Here is a 19360-nt window from a genome sequence, read left to right as displayed (position 1 = left end):
GCAGCGACGTCTTGGAAAAAGCGGAGGACAAAACCAACCCAAAAACAGACAGTGACTCTGAAGGTAAGACAGACAGGAGGACGACATGACGATGTCTTCCTCCGTGTCGTACTATTTTGGCGTCTTCTGTGTGAGTCGAGGTGCACGGTGCTTTTTGCCTTTGCAGGCACGCCGGCCTGCATTTGGGTGCAGGGTACCGCAGTGATCCTGTGGGGGGAACCGCTGTTTCATGCCTCTTTTCACCTACATGTGTTGCATGATGCATGCCTGGAAAAGTGTGGAAGACGCCTGCTGGAGCGGGTTGTCTCATTTTGAAGGATAAATGGGTTAAGAAGCAGAATAGCGGCCTAGTGCATCGGCCATGGTGTGGTGTTGCATGTTACACCGGCTAGTTTAGACTTCTTCATACCCTCAACTTTAAATTACTGATGGTTCCTGTCCTTCTGTGGCCCAACAGACACTAGCAACAAAAGTACAATTAAAGCTGTGCAATAATGCTATCTAGTCCTGCAGGAAGTTATAGTGTGTCTGTGGTGTCACTATGTGACCTCACAGTACACTGAAATGTCTACATCTTATGGAATCACTTATTTTCAATTTAAGCTTTTTCAGTGTTACAGTGGCAGATCCTCTGAGATTATTCACATGCTTTCATAAGACGAGGCCGGCCAACAGCAGCATAGCTTGGTTCAGCAACACAAGGAGGAGTTGCTGTACCCTGTCAAGTCTTAATGTGGTCTCGATCACAGCTGCAGTGAAAAGTGACTACAAGCCCAGTTTTCACCCACACTTTCACTGGGTATTGAATTTAGTCACTATCTATGGTAAATATCTAGAGCTGCTATAGGAAGCTCACATGGAGATATACAGGCAGGCGCGGGGTAGTTGGTTAGCTTTGGTTAGTTGGTGCAGTGTGTGTGTGTGTGTGTGTGTGTGTGTGCTGTAATGGGATGGTATTTATAAATGTGTTATTTTTAAAGGCAGTCACAATGACACAATGACCAGAATGCCTGTAGTTGTTTTAATAATTTATGGATAATAACAAACAGCTTACAGTACTGCAGTTCAGTTGAACCAGTTAGATTTTCCTCCTTTGATATTCATCCAGATGTTCATAGTAACCTATGAAATATTTTATAGTAAATAATAGAATAGTAAATTTATACTTGAATGTATGTGAATTTGTTCTGTGCCCAAACAGTTTGTTTAATACAACTTAAGGCGGTGTAAGCGTATCTGTAGTGCTTAGCAGTTTACTATATATTGAATTTATTGCATCTTATCTAGCTTTACTGATATTTATAGAATACTAAAAATAATTCTCAGTTACAGTCATCATTTTATCCACGGTGTCCACTTGTCCTCAAACGTAGTTTAAAAAGAAAACTGATGTTACTGTCCGGCATAAAGACATGCAGGTTAGCTTAATTGGTGACTATAAATTGCCTGTAGGTACCCTGTGGTGTTCAGCGTATATTCATCTCACCCAATGTCAGCTAGGATTTACTCCAACCCCCCCACAGCCCTCAAGGATAAACGGGCACAGGTATTAATACACATTATACAGCTTTTATTGAGCTCAACATGATAAAATGTCATTGTATAGCAAAATAATGATGTGTATATATCGTGTTGCAATATATTGTCCACCTGTATTGCAGTATAGAGTTCAACCCCATGTTGTCATCCCTGACTTGTTTGGATGAAAGACACCCTCTCTGTGACACTGAAGTTCTCTGCTGCTGCTCTGTTGCTTATTAGAGTAAAAGGTTATTGTTTTGAATAAGGCCCGTGGTCTTGCTGACTCAGAACTGGGTGTCGGCTGCTGCTTTTTCTTACAGATGTTGTTTCACTCCGCTGAGGTGAAGTGAGTGAAAGTGACTCAGTGCAGTGTGTAAAGTGCGTACTGTGTGACGTCACAGTAAAGGATGTGTGTGTGTGTGTGTGTGAAAAAGAGAAAGAGAGAGACAGTCTCCATCTGGGTAAAACTGTCTGGGTTTTAAGTATTTTTTTGCATGGCGAGATCATATTAATAAAGTTTAGTTTAAGTCTTTAGGTCTGGGTAAGTTCAGAATAATGGTCACATTTAAGGTGACCCCAGTTTTCATTAGGGAGCTTATTCCATCAGACTGGAAGAAATTTTCCAAAGAATTAAAGTCAATTGCTTTTTTGTCTTGTTTCATCTGGAAGGCTTCACATGTCTTCTTCCTCCTGAGGGGCCTTTTTACATGAGAGGTGAATGTAAAATAAACCTCAAGTAAATAAGTCAATTGCATTTATTATTTGGGGCTTTTTGGTTGACACTTTAATGCCTAGTGGTTAAACCTACTGTAAATCTAGATTTAAACGTTTTTGTTTCATTGTTGTTGACAGATCAGAGGAACCAATGTTAGACACAGCTGTAATAAAAGGCAGGAAACAAATAGTAAGAAAAGGGACAGAAGTGTATACACATTAGACTTTAGTGACATTGACTGATTAACATTCACTTATATATGAAAAAATGACAACATATTAGGGCAGAGCAAGACATCTTGTGCTATGTTTGACACTATATTTACAGTATAGATATTTAACAAGTAGGTACATATTTAATTATCAAATTTCATTAGATGATTAACAGTATTCTTACGTTGTAATGATGAATAATGAGGCTTCATTGACTTTCTTCAGAGCCTCCAAAGTTAATTTACTGTAATTGATGTCAGGTAGTTAGATCAGTCCATAAAAAGTCCAGATGCTGAGTATGTTTGTCACACTACTGGAAACATATAACTGTTATGAGATGCCAATAAAAGTCCTTGTATATTTGTATCCACCAGGCAATTACATATCAGCTAGATAAGAGAGGTCATGATAAACATCCCCGAGATGTTGTGATCTATAATTGATGATATTGATAAGGACTTCAGATGGGAATGTGTGTGTGTGTGTGGTCAAAATGGAGAATGCACTGAGGGTCTGGTCCCCATTAATTAGAGACAAACAGAGATACAGAGCTGATGCCACTGACTGATTAACACTGGCAGCTGTACGTCTCTCTTTTTTTCATCAACTTTCAACTTTATCTCTTTTATTTCTTTGATTGGTGTATTTTTCTCTATTTTCATCATCAGCCTTTCTGTTACTCTATATCATCTCTTCGTTATAGTAATAGGACATCATCACTTAAATGTAACCAAAACTAGAACCAATCAAATATTGTAGCAGCTTAAAAGAGCCTCATAAATAGTCCTTGAAGTGTGGATCATGATCAAGTCATGTTGTACTAACTACTGCAAAAACCTAAGATGAGCAGGTGCCCTTTGCTTTCTAGAGTACATCCATGTGGAAATGCATAATATGAGCTGGAGCAGCTGGACTAAACTTGTACTATTTCTATAAATATTCACTAAACGTGTTTTGGTACAAGAACAGCCAGTAGGGTGTGTTTGCGAGGTTTTATACTAATAAACTCTACTCCCCAGCTTTGTTGTACAGTTGCTTTTTGGTATTATGGCGGCATTCTGCCAAATGATATTAGCCAAAACAGAAGAGGAGGAGACGAGTCAGAGAGAATAGGAAGTGGGGGGTGACACTTTCATTACACCATTGGTGTAGCAGTGATTTATTGTGGATACCAACGACAACAGCATAGCTGGGGAGGTAGGGCAATAATAACACTGAGTGGTTTAGAGGAGAAATGATAACTACAGACCGTTCTGCACACATATTCACACACACACACACACGTGTATATATAAATATATATATACAATAATGCTGATGCTGCTAGGTTATTGATTGAATAATCACATATACTGATTATTTTATTGGTTGAGCTAAACTTTCTTCTGGCTTCACCTTCTCAAACAGTATATTATAGTATAGAGACTAAACAGTCAAAGAAAGAGAGATTTGTGGATGATGAAATCAGAAGTTAAAGTCCTATATATAGATGTAAAGTACATGGTTTAAATACTGTAAGAGTAATATTTCATGTGCTAGAATTCACAGTGATGTTTGTTACAGCTATGTCTGTAGAAGTGTCTCTAAGACAGGCAGGTAGGAGTCTGCCTTATGAAGCTTCAAAGTCACGAGAATAACAGCTGAGAGACTAGTAGAAGAGCTAAAGCTGAGTCCCAAACACTCAAATCACACGAGGAAGAAAGAAATATGATCATCCTGAATTCAGAACATTACATTTAAGATGCTGTCCTGCAAACAATGGTGAGGTGAGAGTTCAGGTGAGCCAGGAGAAAAATGATGATTTAAACTTTCTAAAAAGTGACGAGAAGACATCTTTACCACATGATGTTAATTTCTGTTGTACTGTCTTTACCGTTGAAGTTCTACTCTGTTCACTTCACAATATCATGTTCAACTAACTAGTAGTTATCACTAAATCGGCAGATTACTTGCTTGGTTAATGGAATATTCCTTTTTAATATAAAATTCCTATCACAGTTTCCCCAGACTGGTGTTTGACTCCAGAACATGTAAAGTGTGTGTGTGTGTGTGTGTGTGTGTGTGTGTGTGTGTGTGTGTGTGTGTGTGTGTGTATGTGTGAGATTCCTGCTCTTTCCTTCAGCTCCATGGAGAGATCACAGAGGCTGCTGCTGTTTAAATGTTTGATCCATCCGTGTTGGAACACTAGACTCTGTATCCTGGACTGACTGAACTCTGTAATCCTGTGGAGTCGCAGTAGATAGACCTCAGGACCAGGTTCTGGGAAAGTACACAAGAGTCTAAAACAACCTTTTTCCCGATCTAGACTTCATGCTGTTGGTTCACTTATTTCCTTGTTCTGGGTTTAAATGATCTTTGTTTCTTTTCATTTATTGCCAGACAGCAACTTTAACAGTTAATCATCAGACTAAAACAGTGGCCGTATTTTGAATGAACAGTATTCACTCATTAAATTTACTGAGAGAACCTCCTGTGTTTTAGATGTTGAATACCAACTAGCTTCTCAAACTGGCTGCTGTGAGGACAGCAGCATTAGTCAGCAGTTTATGTTTGACAGTGCAGTCAAGACACTGTACTTGAAAATCTTTCGAAAACACGAAAAATGAGACTCAGACAGATGATAGTATATGTTTCCAAGCTTTTTGCAACATTTCTGGAAGTAAATCTTGCCTACGGTTTATTTGTCATCACTACTACTGAGAGCAGTGGTAATACAATCTGATAATGAATCCCCAGGACAGCTTAACTAACAGTAAAAATGTGCCAATAAGGAAAAGAAGCGTTTTAGTGTCATTATTATGGTGCAATAATGAAAATTGCTGCACATTCAAAGAAGCTGTTGTTTTTTAGGTTTCTGCTGCGGTTGTCTGGGGCATTTACTGGATTTTATCTGAGTCGCTGCAGCACAAACACTTCCTGAGCTTTTAATTAAATTATTAATTAAAAAATACATATAATACACAATGTTGTCGGCACAGATGACGAGCAATCCATTTATCACATTCAGTCATACTTTACAGAAAGGCAGTCTCATTTCCTTACCAGCTATTAAACAAAATACAACATAAGGGAGAATACCTGCTATTTAGCATGGCCAAGAAGAAATTAGCCTGTGAAACTGGTTCTGGAGGTTCCTTAAGGACAGGATTATTGTACCTTAGGCTTCAGTGTAACCTTTAACAATAAATCTCCACTATAAATATGTGGCGAGTGCTTTCTTTATTTCTATCATCTTCATCATATCAGGCTGCGGTGACACTATGGGGGCAAATCATGAAGCATTTCACTTTGTGTGTGTGTGTGTGTGTGTGTGTGTGTGTGTGTGTGTGTGTGTGTGTGTGTGTGTGTGTGTGTGAGACATAGTGTCGACCCTCTTGCCCGGGGCTGTCTGATTTCTCCACAGCTGAGTCTGATTATTAGAATAAAGGTGATAACACACACAGACACACAGACAAACACACACAGATACACATCAGAGCGCTCCTACTAGCTGAGAGTCTGATTGATAGAAAGACACCAGGTGGTTGAGGTTAGGCGAGGATCAAGGCAAGGAGAACAGAGGACACACACACACAAACACATTCACACTATTTTGCGACAGGCATGTAAGTGTTGCATGTATGACTGATGTGAACTTGGTGTTCCTCCTCAGCTGTTGTTTCTCTATAACCCAATGATTATAATGTCCTGTAAAGTCTAACTGGAAAAACTCTTAATAAGAACATGAAACACAAAGGAAAATATTGTCCTAGTTCTACTGAGATACAATACAGGAGATTTGTAAATCACTCCATAAGGCATTTTAACTCGTGAATGTTGTGTCACAGTATGAACTGAATTATTATTTTTAATATTTTTATGGTTATTATTATTTTATAATCATGCACAAACCTTATTTTATGGTTTTATAATCTGAGAAACAAAACAATTAAACAAAAGAAGAATTCCACAATTGTTGAAATTTTGTTTCTGACACTTTTCTTCAAGGTGCTACTGTATGTAATCAAGTAAAAGTAACTAATCTAAAACCAATGTCTGTTTCTTCTATTCAGTAGCTCTGTAAGAATAGCACTTTTGTAGTTCTGCAAACAAGCAATTGTAATTCTATAAATTTAAGTCTATTAATTTAATGAACCTCTAAATTTCAATCAAATTCTGTTCAAATTCTGTTTCATGTATGTTTCTCATGGGTTCTACTGCAATTTTATACTAGCATCATCTCTAGATGGAAAGCACTGTAATGTTTTGCTGTTATTCTCTCCAGGGAGAACAGCTAAGTGCACTTGTAGTACTACCCCTCCTCTCTCTGTCTTGCAGGGCTCGCTGACATTTACTTGATACGGCTACGCTGTTTCCAGCGCTTTAGGTATAGTGACAACTGTGAGCTTGGACTTTTGTTGCAGTGGAGAAGGAGGGAGAGGCCAGAGAAGGGATGAGATGAGGGGAGGACAAAGAGATTTACAGCAAAACGTTGAGGCAGAAAATGATGGAAAAAAAAACAGCACAGCTGCTTTATTCACACTCTTTCCCCACTTCAATCCAAAAGCTTGAATTTAGTTTTGATGGATATGAACCTGCAATGTATATTAATATAACTTAACACCTCCTGTGATTTCAACTTTAAATCTCATGTATGCTGTGCATTGGTGCATTTGTCTTACTGATATGTTTGATTGATATCCATCCAGTAATTGTGTGTGTAAAGGTGGGGATGGGGAGAGGTGGGGAAAGAGACTAAGAGGAACCAAGGAGGTTTGAGGGGGGAAAGAGGGAAGAACGTCATTCAGTGTTATTTAACAAGGCATTTCAAGGACAGTGATTTCAGTGAATGCAGAGAGAGGTTAACACTGGGAAAGGTCCACAGTCATCTGATGGATATCTATGACTCTTTCATAAAGAAGTGGTCTTTTCTAAAAAATAAGAACTGTGAGTATACATTAAAATACACATGAAGCTGCATCATATCATCAGTGTTATCTCTTTGACCTACATGTGAAAAAGCTCAGTAAGGTTTCTGTCTGGGACCAACCGTGCATGCAACCATGTATTCCCTTGTTGTAAGCAGCTTTGGAGAAGAGCATCAAATGGCATATTTTATTCCCTCTGGGTACTTGTGCTCTATACATAGAGACACTATTACATGTGTTTTCCATTCATCCAGCATGTGTATAACATACAGAAAATGTTTTAGGAACAGGAACAAACTAATACAAAAACCTAAGACTGACAAAAACCTTTACCTTCTGTGTCTGTTTTCAGACTGTCACAGAGAACAGTCTGCAGAATCTCTATCCTCTTATCTTAAATATGTTTTAAAACACAGCTTTTCAGAATCACTGTAACAGTCTGCTGCTTATATGACATATACTCTCTAGTCAAAATAGCAGTCATACAAAACATGTCTTTCATTGGGGTCAATGGAATATAAGCAAGGATGTTTACAGTATGGAGTCAGAGCAGTAGGCGTGTTTCAATTAAAATATAACATCTTTTCAACACTACCTTTTTAAACCTGAACCATTCTGTGCACTGGATATGATTAGGATTATGATTGTCTCTTTTCTATTTGTTGGGTTGTTTTTATTCACATTTTACAAACTGGCAGCAGTACAATAAAGTTAGTTTTTATTATCTATGTGTTTTATACAACTGTATTATATCAGTGCACAAAACAAAAGACTTTTTCTGTAGCATAGCTTAGTTATTTTTAGCTACAGTCTAAGAAAAATCAATAGAGCTGCACAAGAATGAGTGACCTCTGAAAATGCACTTGATAGCTGCCAGGCTTTTCTAGCACATGAGGATGAGGAGTTTACATTTTCAACCAGTCTTCTGACCTTTATGTGTGATCTAAATATTCTAAAGACACCTCGAACAAAAGCATGCAGTGTTTGAAGCATGTTCTTTAAACCAGTTAGGTATCGCATTCTCTTTGTTTTAATATATTTTAGTTGTAACAGAAATCTGGTATTGATCAAACACCTGAACTGAAACTGATGGAAATGAGGAGAGCCAGAACCAATTCTTTTGAACTTTTCCATTTCTTAACTCCCACTTCTGATTCTTGTTGAAGTTATGTTATTTTTAACAACCTGTTTTTAGCTGTCAATGATAATGACTGAAGAGATGAAAGACCCACATACTGTCTATCTCCCACCACCATTTTAATCATCAGAGGTTTTATTTTAAGCTTCTTTGTTTCAAAATGTTCTGAGGCCAAAGACGAGTTCTGCATCGTTCTTCAACACAATTGTGCTGGGAGTCGTATTATTTGTACATTAGGTTGGCACAGTTGCTGCAGCTGTGTGATTGTTTTTTCAACGTAAATCATGAATCTGACATTATTTCTGTGAACTTGACACTGCACTAAATATGGCCTAAAAGGTGTCTGATGAGGTGTGTGAAATCAGTTTAATTATGAAGTGTAAACAGCCTTTCACCAGTGGGGATGTGTTTGGATGTTACACAGGACAAGGACACAGCAGTAGAACCTCACCACTTTTCAGTATGTGTCACATGCCTTTACACCCCCTCATTGTGGGACCAGTTGGGGATCCTGGATTTGATTCTGATATTTTGTGCAAAATTCTGTACATTTTAAAATGTCATAATGTACTGTATATGTTGTTATAATGTCATTATTCTGAAAATTAGGCAGTGAATACCGAAAATGAGAGACAAACTGAATTTATGGATTTGTATAAAAGGGAAATGTTGAGTATTACAGTCTACATAGTACATAGTCATGTTTCTGCACATATATATGTAGACTTGTTTTAGTGTTTCTTGTCAGTGTCAGTGTGACCTGCATTTGTTCCTGTTTGTGTTTCAGGGTGTTGGGCGCGATGGCTAATGCCTCCCCAGACCTGGACAACGCGGAAGCCCAGCGCCAACTCAACAACAACAACCGACCAATCAGCTCTGGGTTCTGGGAGACGGAGTGTACCAGCTCCAAGCTGTTTGAGTGCTCCCGCATAAAGGCCCTGGCAGGTCAGACACATCAACATGCATGCTTATTCACATCCGTGCAGACACACACATATCTGCATCAGTTGGAATAATAATACACCCACACTTTAAAGTGTTCACACACTTTTTACTTTCAGTAATAATTTAAAAAAATGTAGATTTCTCACAATTGAATTCAATACTTTGTTATATAAGTGTTTGATATTATCCCAAAGGTCTCTTTTTCAGAGAAAGGAACCACTTTGTCCTTTCCTTTCCCCTTTCTTTTTTGCATAAAGTTAATTCCTTTACATCCCTCAGATGAACGAGATGCAGTGCAGAAGAAGACTTTTACCAAATGGGTTAACTCCCATCTTGCCAGAGTGTCCTGTCGCATATCTGACCTCTACAATGACCTGAGGGATGGATACATGCTCACCAGACTGCTGGAGGTCCTCAGTGGAGAACTGCTGGTGGGAATACACCCCCACACACAATGGCACAAATTATAATAGGCTTAAATCAATAATTTAGTGTCTGTTAATTGAGTGTTCAAAGTGCTGTATGAGCATCAATAAATCATTCTGAAAGGACAGTATACATGAGTAAAACTACTCGCTAACCAGCTAGTTGTTCATTTTCACAAATACTTTAACATTAGCCACAGAATAAATCACAGTTTGCTGCAGTACTGTACAAAGTCTATTACATGTGTAGTGATGCTATTGTACACAATACTACACATACAGTAGGACTTGTCAAAATAAAGTCTTTCCTATCAAAAGTGTTATAGTGTCTCTATGTCCATCCCCAGCCAAGGCCTACACGGGGTCGGATGCGGATCCACTGCCTGGAAAATGTTGACAAGGCCCTGCAGTTCCTTAAAGAACAGAGAGTTCACCTGGAAAATGTTGGTTCCCATGACATTGTGGATGGGAACCACCGCCTCACACTGGGCCTTATCTGGACCATCATCCTGCGCTTCCAGGTAAACAAAGACTATTGTATGACCTTGTATTACATTTTATTGAAACAAGTAAAGTTAAATACTAGTAAACACTGTATGTGTGTATTCAACTGGTGTAATTTGTGTAAAGTGTAGTGTAAGTGTAGTATTTTACACAACAGAATGGGATATCATTTTATTGTGGGTTAGAAGGTCTGTCACTGTCACAAGCCCTTCAACAGCACACAGCAGCAAAACAAATCTTTAGTTTGCATTAGCAATAACCATAAACAGCCCTGATATGGTTATGGATGAGTGAAAGCTGGATTTCATGCTGCATTGTTTGCAGTGAGAAACTTTATTGAATCCAGCACCAGAATGGAGGGCTCCATCACTAACATAAAACATATACAATGTAGAGCAGTAGATGAGAATGTAAATACACTGGATATTTAAAAAATATATATAAATCATCATAAGGGAGTAAACTCTAAGTCTGTTATTGTTATTTTAGCAGTATCGCATGGCTTTTTCTAGAAGATTAAAGTAGATTAACGAGATGAACCGACCGTCAAATATTTGATTCCTCCTGTGGGAGACTGAGACTTAAATCTGAGCTCCTCTCTAAGTGCACTGAGGGGCTGGCACGTGTTCCTATGCTCCTTACCAAAGCACTGGGATGCTGCAATCAGCAGTAGCTTCGTTTAGAGTGGCCTGCCTGCAGTTCTGTTTGGGGGAGGCTGTCACAGCTGCTGCATCACTGGTGTGCGACGGCAACAGCAGTGTTTGGTGGATGATGCCTGAAAGTCACTTAGGGTTCGGCAGCCTACACGTAGCAGTAGCCTTCCAGTCGACTCTACAAGGACATACACACATATATACATACCCACACTGTACTCTCAGCCTGTATACCTACCTATCTATCTGTCTGTCTATCATATCTGTCTGATCTGCTCACGTACTGACATACATATACTATCACACACACTCACATAGATACATTTCCAGGCCTTAGCAGCAGTGACGATCAGTTCCTACCAACGTAAGTACAGCAAAGGCTGAGGGCTCTTCTTTATTACGCTTTAGTGCTACAGCGTGGCTTCAGCATGAAATACTGACGTAGCATTATTCAGACCCTTCTGTAACATTCACCATGCACAGTCGCTTAGTACCACTGTTGGGACTGTATTGTCATGCTGGGACTGGCTACCTACCACATTACACATTTAAAAGCACTGCTAGAAGAGTTAGCTTGTAGTATTCTGTGCTGAGTTATCCTCCTCAAACTAGGCTAGTGAAGCAACAAAATATGGCTGCTCATAAATTCAGTGTTGATATGATAAAATGTTAACATGTGGTGCAGTGATCATTGCTGTAACATAGTTCAGGATGACATTATTGACATTGTTCCACATTTGTACATCTGGGTGTAATAATTGAAATGCGTGGTAATTTAATTATAAAATTAAATATTGCATAGACTTTTTTTGTCTTTGCAAATTGAAGGAAATGGCATGCAAAGTAAGCTGTAGTTAGATAGGATTTAGTAGTGTTAGCTGCCAGCTTGCTGTGCTGCCATTACCTTAGCTTGGCTGTCGTCCTGCACTCTTGATCCCAAGAGCCACCCTTCGAGAGCCTCTTCCATTTTAAATGTGCTGAGAAAGGAGAGCAGTGCAGGATACTGTTGTTCAAGAGTGTGTTTGTGTTAGAGTAATTATGATAGAAGTGACGATAGATGGAAAACATAGAAGTGATGCTGTGATAAATAAGCAATAGATGGAGCCCGACTGTGACCTGCAGTCAGTGTTCACCATCAGTGGTGTGTGCTCTGTCAAGTCTCTGATGAGTTTAGAGGTTAAAATAACATCTGAATCAGATTTTTTCAGTTTACCACACTGTTTGCTCTTTCTTCTCTGTTCACAAGCTACCTTTTACACTTTTACTTCACTTTACCTTGCTGCAATTTAATCAGGCAGGTAGGTGGAGAAAACATTTATTTACAATGACAACCTGGCAAAAAACACATTTAAGAGTAGAGTGCAAAACTGAAATGTAAACAAAATACACATTGTACTGCACAGAAAGAACAGACACAAGGGCAATAAATGATGTGAATAATACATTAAGTAATGGCAACATGTCTATAGTATTAGTAACCTGCTTTAATTCAACATTTAAGTGCTGTGCATCAGTAGTTTGGCAGAGATTTATGGTGTTTCCAAGTATTCCTCCTTCTTGCACAGTCTTTCCTCATCTCCACCCATTTTCCCCTTTCCTTGTTCTGTGAGAAAGTGAGAATTTGCTCTGCCCAGTCAGCAGGTAAGGCTTAACCACTGCAGTGAGTGCACACAGGCAGAAAGAAGGAGTCAGACAGAAAGACATGGAGAGAGAGCAGGGAAAGAAAGGAGAGGATTGAGGTAATCCTACGGCATTTACAGAACCGTAAACAAATAATAAGAGGGTGTTATTATTTGCAGTGACTTACAGTAAATTATAATGTTGTACACGGCTGGCTGAGTGTCCTTGTGTTGGGTGCAGTGTGTGTCTGTGTCTCTGTGTGTGTAATTGGCTGAGACACTGCCAGCTCACTTTGTGTTTACAATGAGCCTGAAGACACATTGATCTAGCCTTGCTGTGCATTTCACAAGATGTATAGATTCAGATTTTACTGCATGCACACAATATTGCACCCTTGACAAGGATAAGAGGTAGATAGTAAATATTCAATACCAGAGAACCATTCCTAATGTTTCATATATTCCCTGACTACTTGACACGTTATTTTCTTATTATCTTGCTTAGTTTCTCTCACTTAAGGTACTTTAGTGATCAAACAGCTGTTCAAATTTAAAGCTGTGACCAGTTTCACTGATGAGAAAAAATAAAATTTGAATAAATATTTAGTATCAGTGTAATAGGTTCACCACTAATCGTTTAAATTAAGTGACAATTTAAGAAATGCTAGAATGTAATCAGGCTATGTCCATATTCATATCTTTATAGGAGTTGATGCATTGTTTCTAAATCATGTCTCTGTCTGTTGATGTAACATCTAGTGCTAGTTTCAGAGTGTATGCATCACTGGGTGTGTGCACAATATTGTGCCTAACAAAACAGATTGCAGCTGATTCCAGAGTGTCTTGTCTCCAATTAATGTGGATCATGTCACTGTGATGTGATTGGTTGAATAACTGTGAGTCAGTGTTAGCTCCAAACAGGCGTTGTAATGGTTCTGTGCTTCGGTGCACTGAAGTCCTCAGTTCTTACTGTTCTGTTCATCTGTGGTTTTGGTGGTTCGGCCTCTCAGTGATTCTTGTGAATGGCTGTGTGTGGAGAAGTGGAAGAATAATTGAGCTAATCAGTGCCTCTATAGGCAGGGTAGAAGCTGATGACAGTGCTTACCTTTGTCACATGGTCATCATCAACACTTTAATCACTACGATCCAAATCACTATTTGCCATGTGCTCAATACAACTATCTCACTCAGGATGGAAGAATGACCACAGGTAGTTAATGGGTCTGCTAAGTTTGCTAGCTAGCGTGTCAATTGTAGCCACTTATGGTTTGTCAGTCACTCTGAGTTAAAAATAACTCATTCATTCACTCATTCTCTGCTCCAAATATATTGTGGACATTAGACCACTCACTCTGAATGGATAAGTACATTGAGAAGGTGTAGCATTACAAAGCTATGGATTATAGGATTTTTAGTAGAAAGCAGTATACAGGGACAGTTGAGGGTAAAATATAGTGTTTTATGTTACAAATACTAACACTAAAATACAATGATGGATGTGAGTATTGTGCACCACACTAAATAGGAACTATAATTTGAAAACAAAATTTGAAAACAAGCCAAACTAAAGTACCACTGTGCATAAAACTTTATATTTTTAAAATTGAGAGTCAGCCTACATTGTCTTTATGTTTCACAAATACTGAACTGTTGCTTTGCTTTGTTCTTCTTTAGATCCAGGTGATCAAAATAGAGACAGAAGACAACAGAGAAACTCGTTCTGCCAAAGATGCCCTTCTGCTCTGGTGCCAGATGAAGACCGCAGGGTGAGCAGTGAAAACCAAGTACAGGAAATCCAAAGCCACAACGGCAATTTCATGATAATTTGTCATTAATTTCACATAGGCTGCTATACTAGTGTGCTAGGATATTGGTTGTCCTTGGTTTGCATTTAAAGCTACAGAAGATTTCTCTGTGACACAGGTACCCTGAGGTCAACATCCAGAATTTCACCACCTGCTGGAGAGACGGGCTCGCCTTTAACGCCCTTATACACAGACACAGGTAAGGAGCAGCAATAGAAAATATTAGTAGTTGTTGTTTTGTTTTTTTATTCATACCAGAAATGTCCTAGTTTTCCTGGATTTGTAAAAGGGTTTTGATGTAATAATATGAGCCAAATAAAACTGCAAAAACAAAATGCAAATATACTGTATCTGTACTTACTGAGTATTACTGTACTAGTGATAGAGTGGAAATACATGGAATACATTTGACTGACATGCAACTGTGAAATTCACCCAACCAAAAGCCGTCACAAACATGACTAAATTGTGTTTCAGACCGGACCTGATAGAATTTCACAAGCTAACACGGTCCAATGCAACCCATAACCTCCAGCAAGCCTTCAACGTCGCTGAGCAGCACCTGGGCCTCACCAAACTCCTGGACCCTGAGGGTGAGAATGATTTACTGGTTTTGGGTTATTATCAGTCAAAGCACATTGTATGCAGACATATCCAGCCTTGTGTCACTTCACTTAAATGCTCTCTGTTTCTATGACCTCTCTCTGGTACAGATGTGAACACAGAAAACCCAGACGAAAGGTCCATCATCACCTATGTGGTCTCGTATTACCACTATTTCTCCAAGATGAAGGCTCTTATTGTGGAGGGCAAGAGAGTTGGCAAGGTAATAAATACAATCATCTACAGCTCTACTAAGCTCTACTAGATACTTCATGTCTGGAGCAAATACAAAGCTAACACAGGTGCAATTATTTTAAAAGTCGGAGGATCCAACAGTATTAGCAAGCTAACACAATAACAGTTCATCAAAATGTGCATGGCTTAAAAAACACAAATGTGAAAATAGAATCTGACAATTTCCCTTACAGTTTTTTCTAAACTCTGTATCCTGTTTTCATCTTCAAATCTTCCCCCAACGGCACTTCTGTTTGACTGTCTCAGGTTTTGGACAACTGTATTGAGGCAGAGGAAATCATCAACCGGTACGAGGCTCTGGCATCAGACCTGCTGGAGTGGATTGAAAAAACCATCGCAGTCATCAGCAACCAGAAGTTTGCCAACTCGCTGACCGGAGTTCAGCAGCAGCTACAGGCCTTCACAACCTACTGCACCATAGAGAAACCCATCAAGTACGTTTTTAAATTTTTATAATAGCATCTTGATATTAGAATGTAATTTTGTGTTGTTTGTTATCTAGCACACACAGCTATAAATGTACAAATATGAATTAATATTTATGCATATTAATCAATGTGTCCTGCAAGCATAATAGGATTGTTGTGGATGTGTACAGCTGATTAACTTCAGTACATCACTCCTTTAGGCTAGCATTAGCTGAAAAGGGAGAGTGTGTGAAAGTTGACAATGTCATGATGTGTGTACATGTAAACAGGCAGGAAATACACGAACGTTTGAGAGAATGTTGAGCCTTGAGCTTTTTGTCTAGCATCATCAGGATCAGCATTACAAACAACCCAATGCTACACTCATGACCCCACAGGCACAGGGAGCACAGTGGCAGTTATAGTGATATCCACAGACACACATGCACACAGACGAAGACATGTCTTATTAGACTCTAGGTAAGTCAGGTGTTTGTGACCAATACTAGTAGCCAACAGTTGGCTTAGCACTTGTAAACATGTAAACACAGTGCACAAGCACACAAGGGTTCTGCCCGTGTTCAGAGAATGTCATGATATCTCTTTAAAGCAGCAGTAAATACCCAGTTGTTCATTGAGTACACTCCCTGAGAGTGATGAATGGCTGTGACACTAGACAGCGGGGTACTCTGTGAGTCCTTGAGCAAGAATCCCTGACCAACTTTGTGGCACCTTTCTCCTTTTGACCTCAATGATTTTTGAGTTTTTGTTTGACAAAGTTTGGCCAGCACAGCCAGATATTAAAAGCGTGTCTTTTATTAGCTATTTTCATCTGCAGTCCTTAGGTGAGATGTTGTGAAACCAATCAAGTGATGTTGCAAGCAGAAGACGGACAACAAAATAAGCAAGAGGAAACAGCAAAGCATCAGCAACAATGTGCACTATTCAGTACATATGGTCATGAAAGCAACACTAAAGAGTGGTGGTTATAATTCTTTGACACATGGAAACAAGCAGAGAAACAAAAGGCTATAAGACATGAATAAAGTCTCTAACTAATGTTATCTGTGTGTTTCTCAGGTTTCAGGAGAAGGGTAATCTTGAGGTTCTCCTCTTCACCATCCAAAGCAAACTCAGAGCCAACAACCAGAAACCCTATGTGCCTCATGATGGGAAGCTGATCTCAGATATCAACAAGGTCATACGTCCACCAGCTGTGTTGTTTTTATTATATATAAAACATTTCACCTTATAGTAAATATAAAAGTGGCAACTGGTGTGAACAAATTCTTAGATTAAACTGTGACCATCAGCTGATTTCATCTGTAATATGTCCCATTATTGTGCTGTGCACATTTGTGTTTGGTCATTTTTTATCCAGGCCTGGGAGAGGCTGGAGAAGGCGGAGCATGAGAGGGGTGTAGCTTTGCGCAAGGAGCTGATCCGTCAGGAGAAGCTAGAGCTGCTGGCTCAGCGCTTTGACCACAAAACCACCATGAGACAGGCCTGGCTCAACGAAAACCAGAGACTTGTTTCACAGGTAGGGGTCCCTGAGGAGGGGCAGGATTGAACCAAAACTCCCCTGTATAAAATCATGTTTTAAAATGAGAATGTTTTCCCTGCACTTCAACGTAGTATAAATTTAAAGGTCAGATATTACTGATGATGGTCTAATGGTCGACTATCATAACTTCAGTGTTTAATCTTCATCACTATATTGCTCCTTCAGTCCTCCCTCAATCTCTTTTTCCATCTTTTCACTTTTTTTCTGTTCATCTCAGGACAATTTTGGTTATGATCTACCAGCAGTCGAGGCAGCAATGAAGAAACATGAGGCCATTGAGGCGGACATAGATTCATATGAAGAGCGAATTGGCGTAGTGGTAGAACTTGCAGCGGAGATGGAGGCAGAAGGCTACTACGACATCCGGCGTATCTCGGCACGTAAGGAGAACATCCTGGGGCAGTGGGGTCTGCTGAAGGAGCTAGTGGCTGGGAGAAGGACCCGACTGGAGAAGAACCTGGCTCTTCAGAAGACTTTTCAGGACATGGTCTACATGATTGACTGGATGGAGGAAACACAGGTACTGACATTAGCGAGATAATGAATAGTTTGAAGAGTAAAAATGAAAGGAAGAAATCCAGAAAGTTAAAGAAAGATGAGACTGAAGCTGCTTTCACACTTGCACTTACACCCTGAACATCTCTGGACTTTACTTGCTGTATTAGAGAGAGTTTAGAGTTAATAACCAGCTTTGTGTTGTTGAATTGCACTTCTTTCTTTCAGGAAATGGGAGTTATGAACATAAAGTGTTTCTAAACATGTGATTTGCTCTACAACAAACAAAACACATGTGTGAAAATGGCTAGAGTCTCAAAGATCCTGCATATGTGTTTAAAAAGTTGCACTTTGTTGTCGTCCCACCCCTCAACCCCTTTCAGGTCCAGCTGTTGTCCAAAGATTTTGGAAAGCATCTACTGGAGGTGGATGATCTGCTGCAGAAACACAGTCTCCAGGAAGCTGACATTGCTGTGCAGGCTGAGAGAGTCGAGACGCTTAACGCAGCCGCACTCAAATTCACTACTATAGAGGGTATACAATTTTATTTGTGAGACACTAAATCAAACCAGAAAACAAGGATTCAGTAGTGATTTCATTTAGTCAACTGAAGATGTTCAGCAATTGACCTTGAGACAACTGGAAAATTGATTTTTGGAACCTGATATCAGTCTTATATAGTCAGTCCAGCTCAGGATACACTACTGCAATGAAAGGAGCACTATTATCTATTGTGTGTTTTTGTGGTCATGTGATCTCTTCCAGGTTACCAACCATGTGACCCACAGGTGATCTGTAACCGTGTCAATCATGTCTCTTCCTGTCTGGAGGAGCTGAAACAACTGGCAGCGAAAAGACGCGATGAGCTCGAGGAGTCACGACAACTGTGGGCCTTTTTTCAGGTAGGATGGGACAGCTAGACAGGTGGAGGTGAACTTCCCTCCCAAGTTCTCTACCAGTACAGTACGTTTAACCTTTGCATGTTCAACCAGGTTTAACACTATGGATGCCATCCAGGAGAGATGGATCCTCTCCACCTCTCTATGACAGCCTTGTGTGTCACATCATTATAACACTTTTTTTCTAAAACTTGCCTACAGCTGCTCTAACCCTTTCCACCTTAGCAAACCTGATGCAGCATCTGCTCCGACGACCATTTTGAACAAGTTGTCCAACATGTCTCACCCTGGAAAAGTCTGTTATTATTTTTAAGAGCTACTACTGATTATATTTGGGTATGTGTTTTCAGGCACAATTAGATTCTTCTCTAAACATACAAGTTCAAGGCGTGGGTGATATGGACTTAAAATGATTTGGTGACAATATAAAAATAGCACTACTCAGTAATGTCTTTACAGAATGCAGTTTAAAGATTTTAATAAATAAAACAAAACAAAAACCAAGACCACTTTCATTTACTAAGCTAAACAAATCTAAATAAGTATGGTAAAATTATAAGATTATATCAACATTTCCTTGACTTGACCTCTGTGTAGCTGTCACTTTGATTACACCAAGCTCATAAATTGGTTAATAATGTAAGTGAGTAAGCTTTTACAATGAACAGTGAAAAATTATAATGAGAATAATGA

The 19360-nt window shown here is 39.3% G+C and overlaps 1 protein-coding gene across 1 annotated transcript in view; it reads left to right on the top strand.

The window, feature by feature from the left end:
• Positions 1–19360, top strand: part of LOC113174199 (spectrin beta chain, non-erythrocytic 4) — a 61959-nt gene continuing 42599 nt past the window's right edge. Inside the window, exons 1-14 of the mRNA XM_026377995.1 lie at positions 1–63; positions 9281–9438; positions 9718–9869; positions 10211–10384; positions 14314–14405; positions 14563–14643; positions 14922–15037; positions 15158–15270; positions 15549–15736; positions 16790–16907; positions 17091–17249; positions 17491–17793; positions 18152–18302; positions 18534–18670. Of these exons, the coding sequence (XP_026233780.1) occupies positions 9294–9438; positions 9718–9869; positions 10211–10384; positions 14314–14405; positions 14563–14643; positions 14922–15037; positions 15158–15270; positions 15549–15736; positions 16790–16907; positions 17091–17249; positions 17491–17793; positions 18152–18302; positions 18534–18670 (1929 nt within the window). The 5' untranslated portion in view covers positions 1–63; positions 9281–9293. The remainder of the gene's footprint in view (positions 64–9280; positions 9439–9717; positions 9870–10210; positions 10385–14313; positions 14406–14562; positions 14644–14921; positions 15038–15157; positions 15271–15548; positions 15737–16789; positions 16908–17090; positions 17250–17490; positions 17794–18151; positions 18303–18533; positions 18671–19360) is intronic.

This window comes from Anabas testudineus, chromosome 13, assembly GCF_900324465.2.
Source record: "Anabas testudineus chromosome 13, fAnaTes1.2, whole genome shotgun sequence".
In the NCBI taxonomy this organism is placed as follows: domain Eukaryota; kingdom Metazoa; phylum Chordata; class Actinopteri; order Anabantiformes; family Anabantidae; genus Anabas; species Anabas testudineus.
Note: the sequence above shows the minus strand (reverse complement) of the source record. Positions and strands in the feature narration are given on the sequence as shown.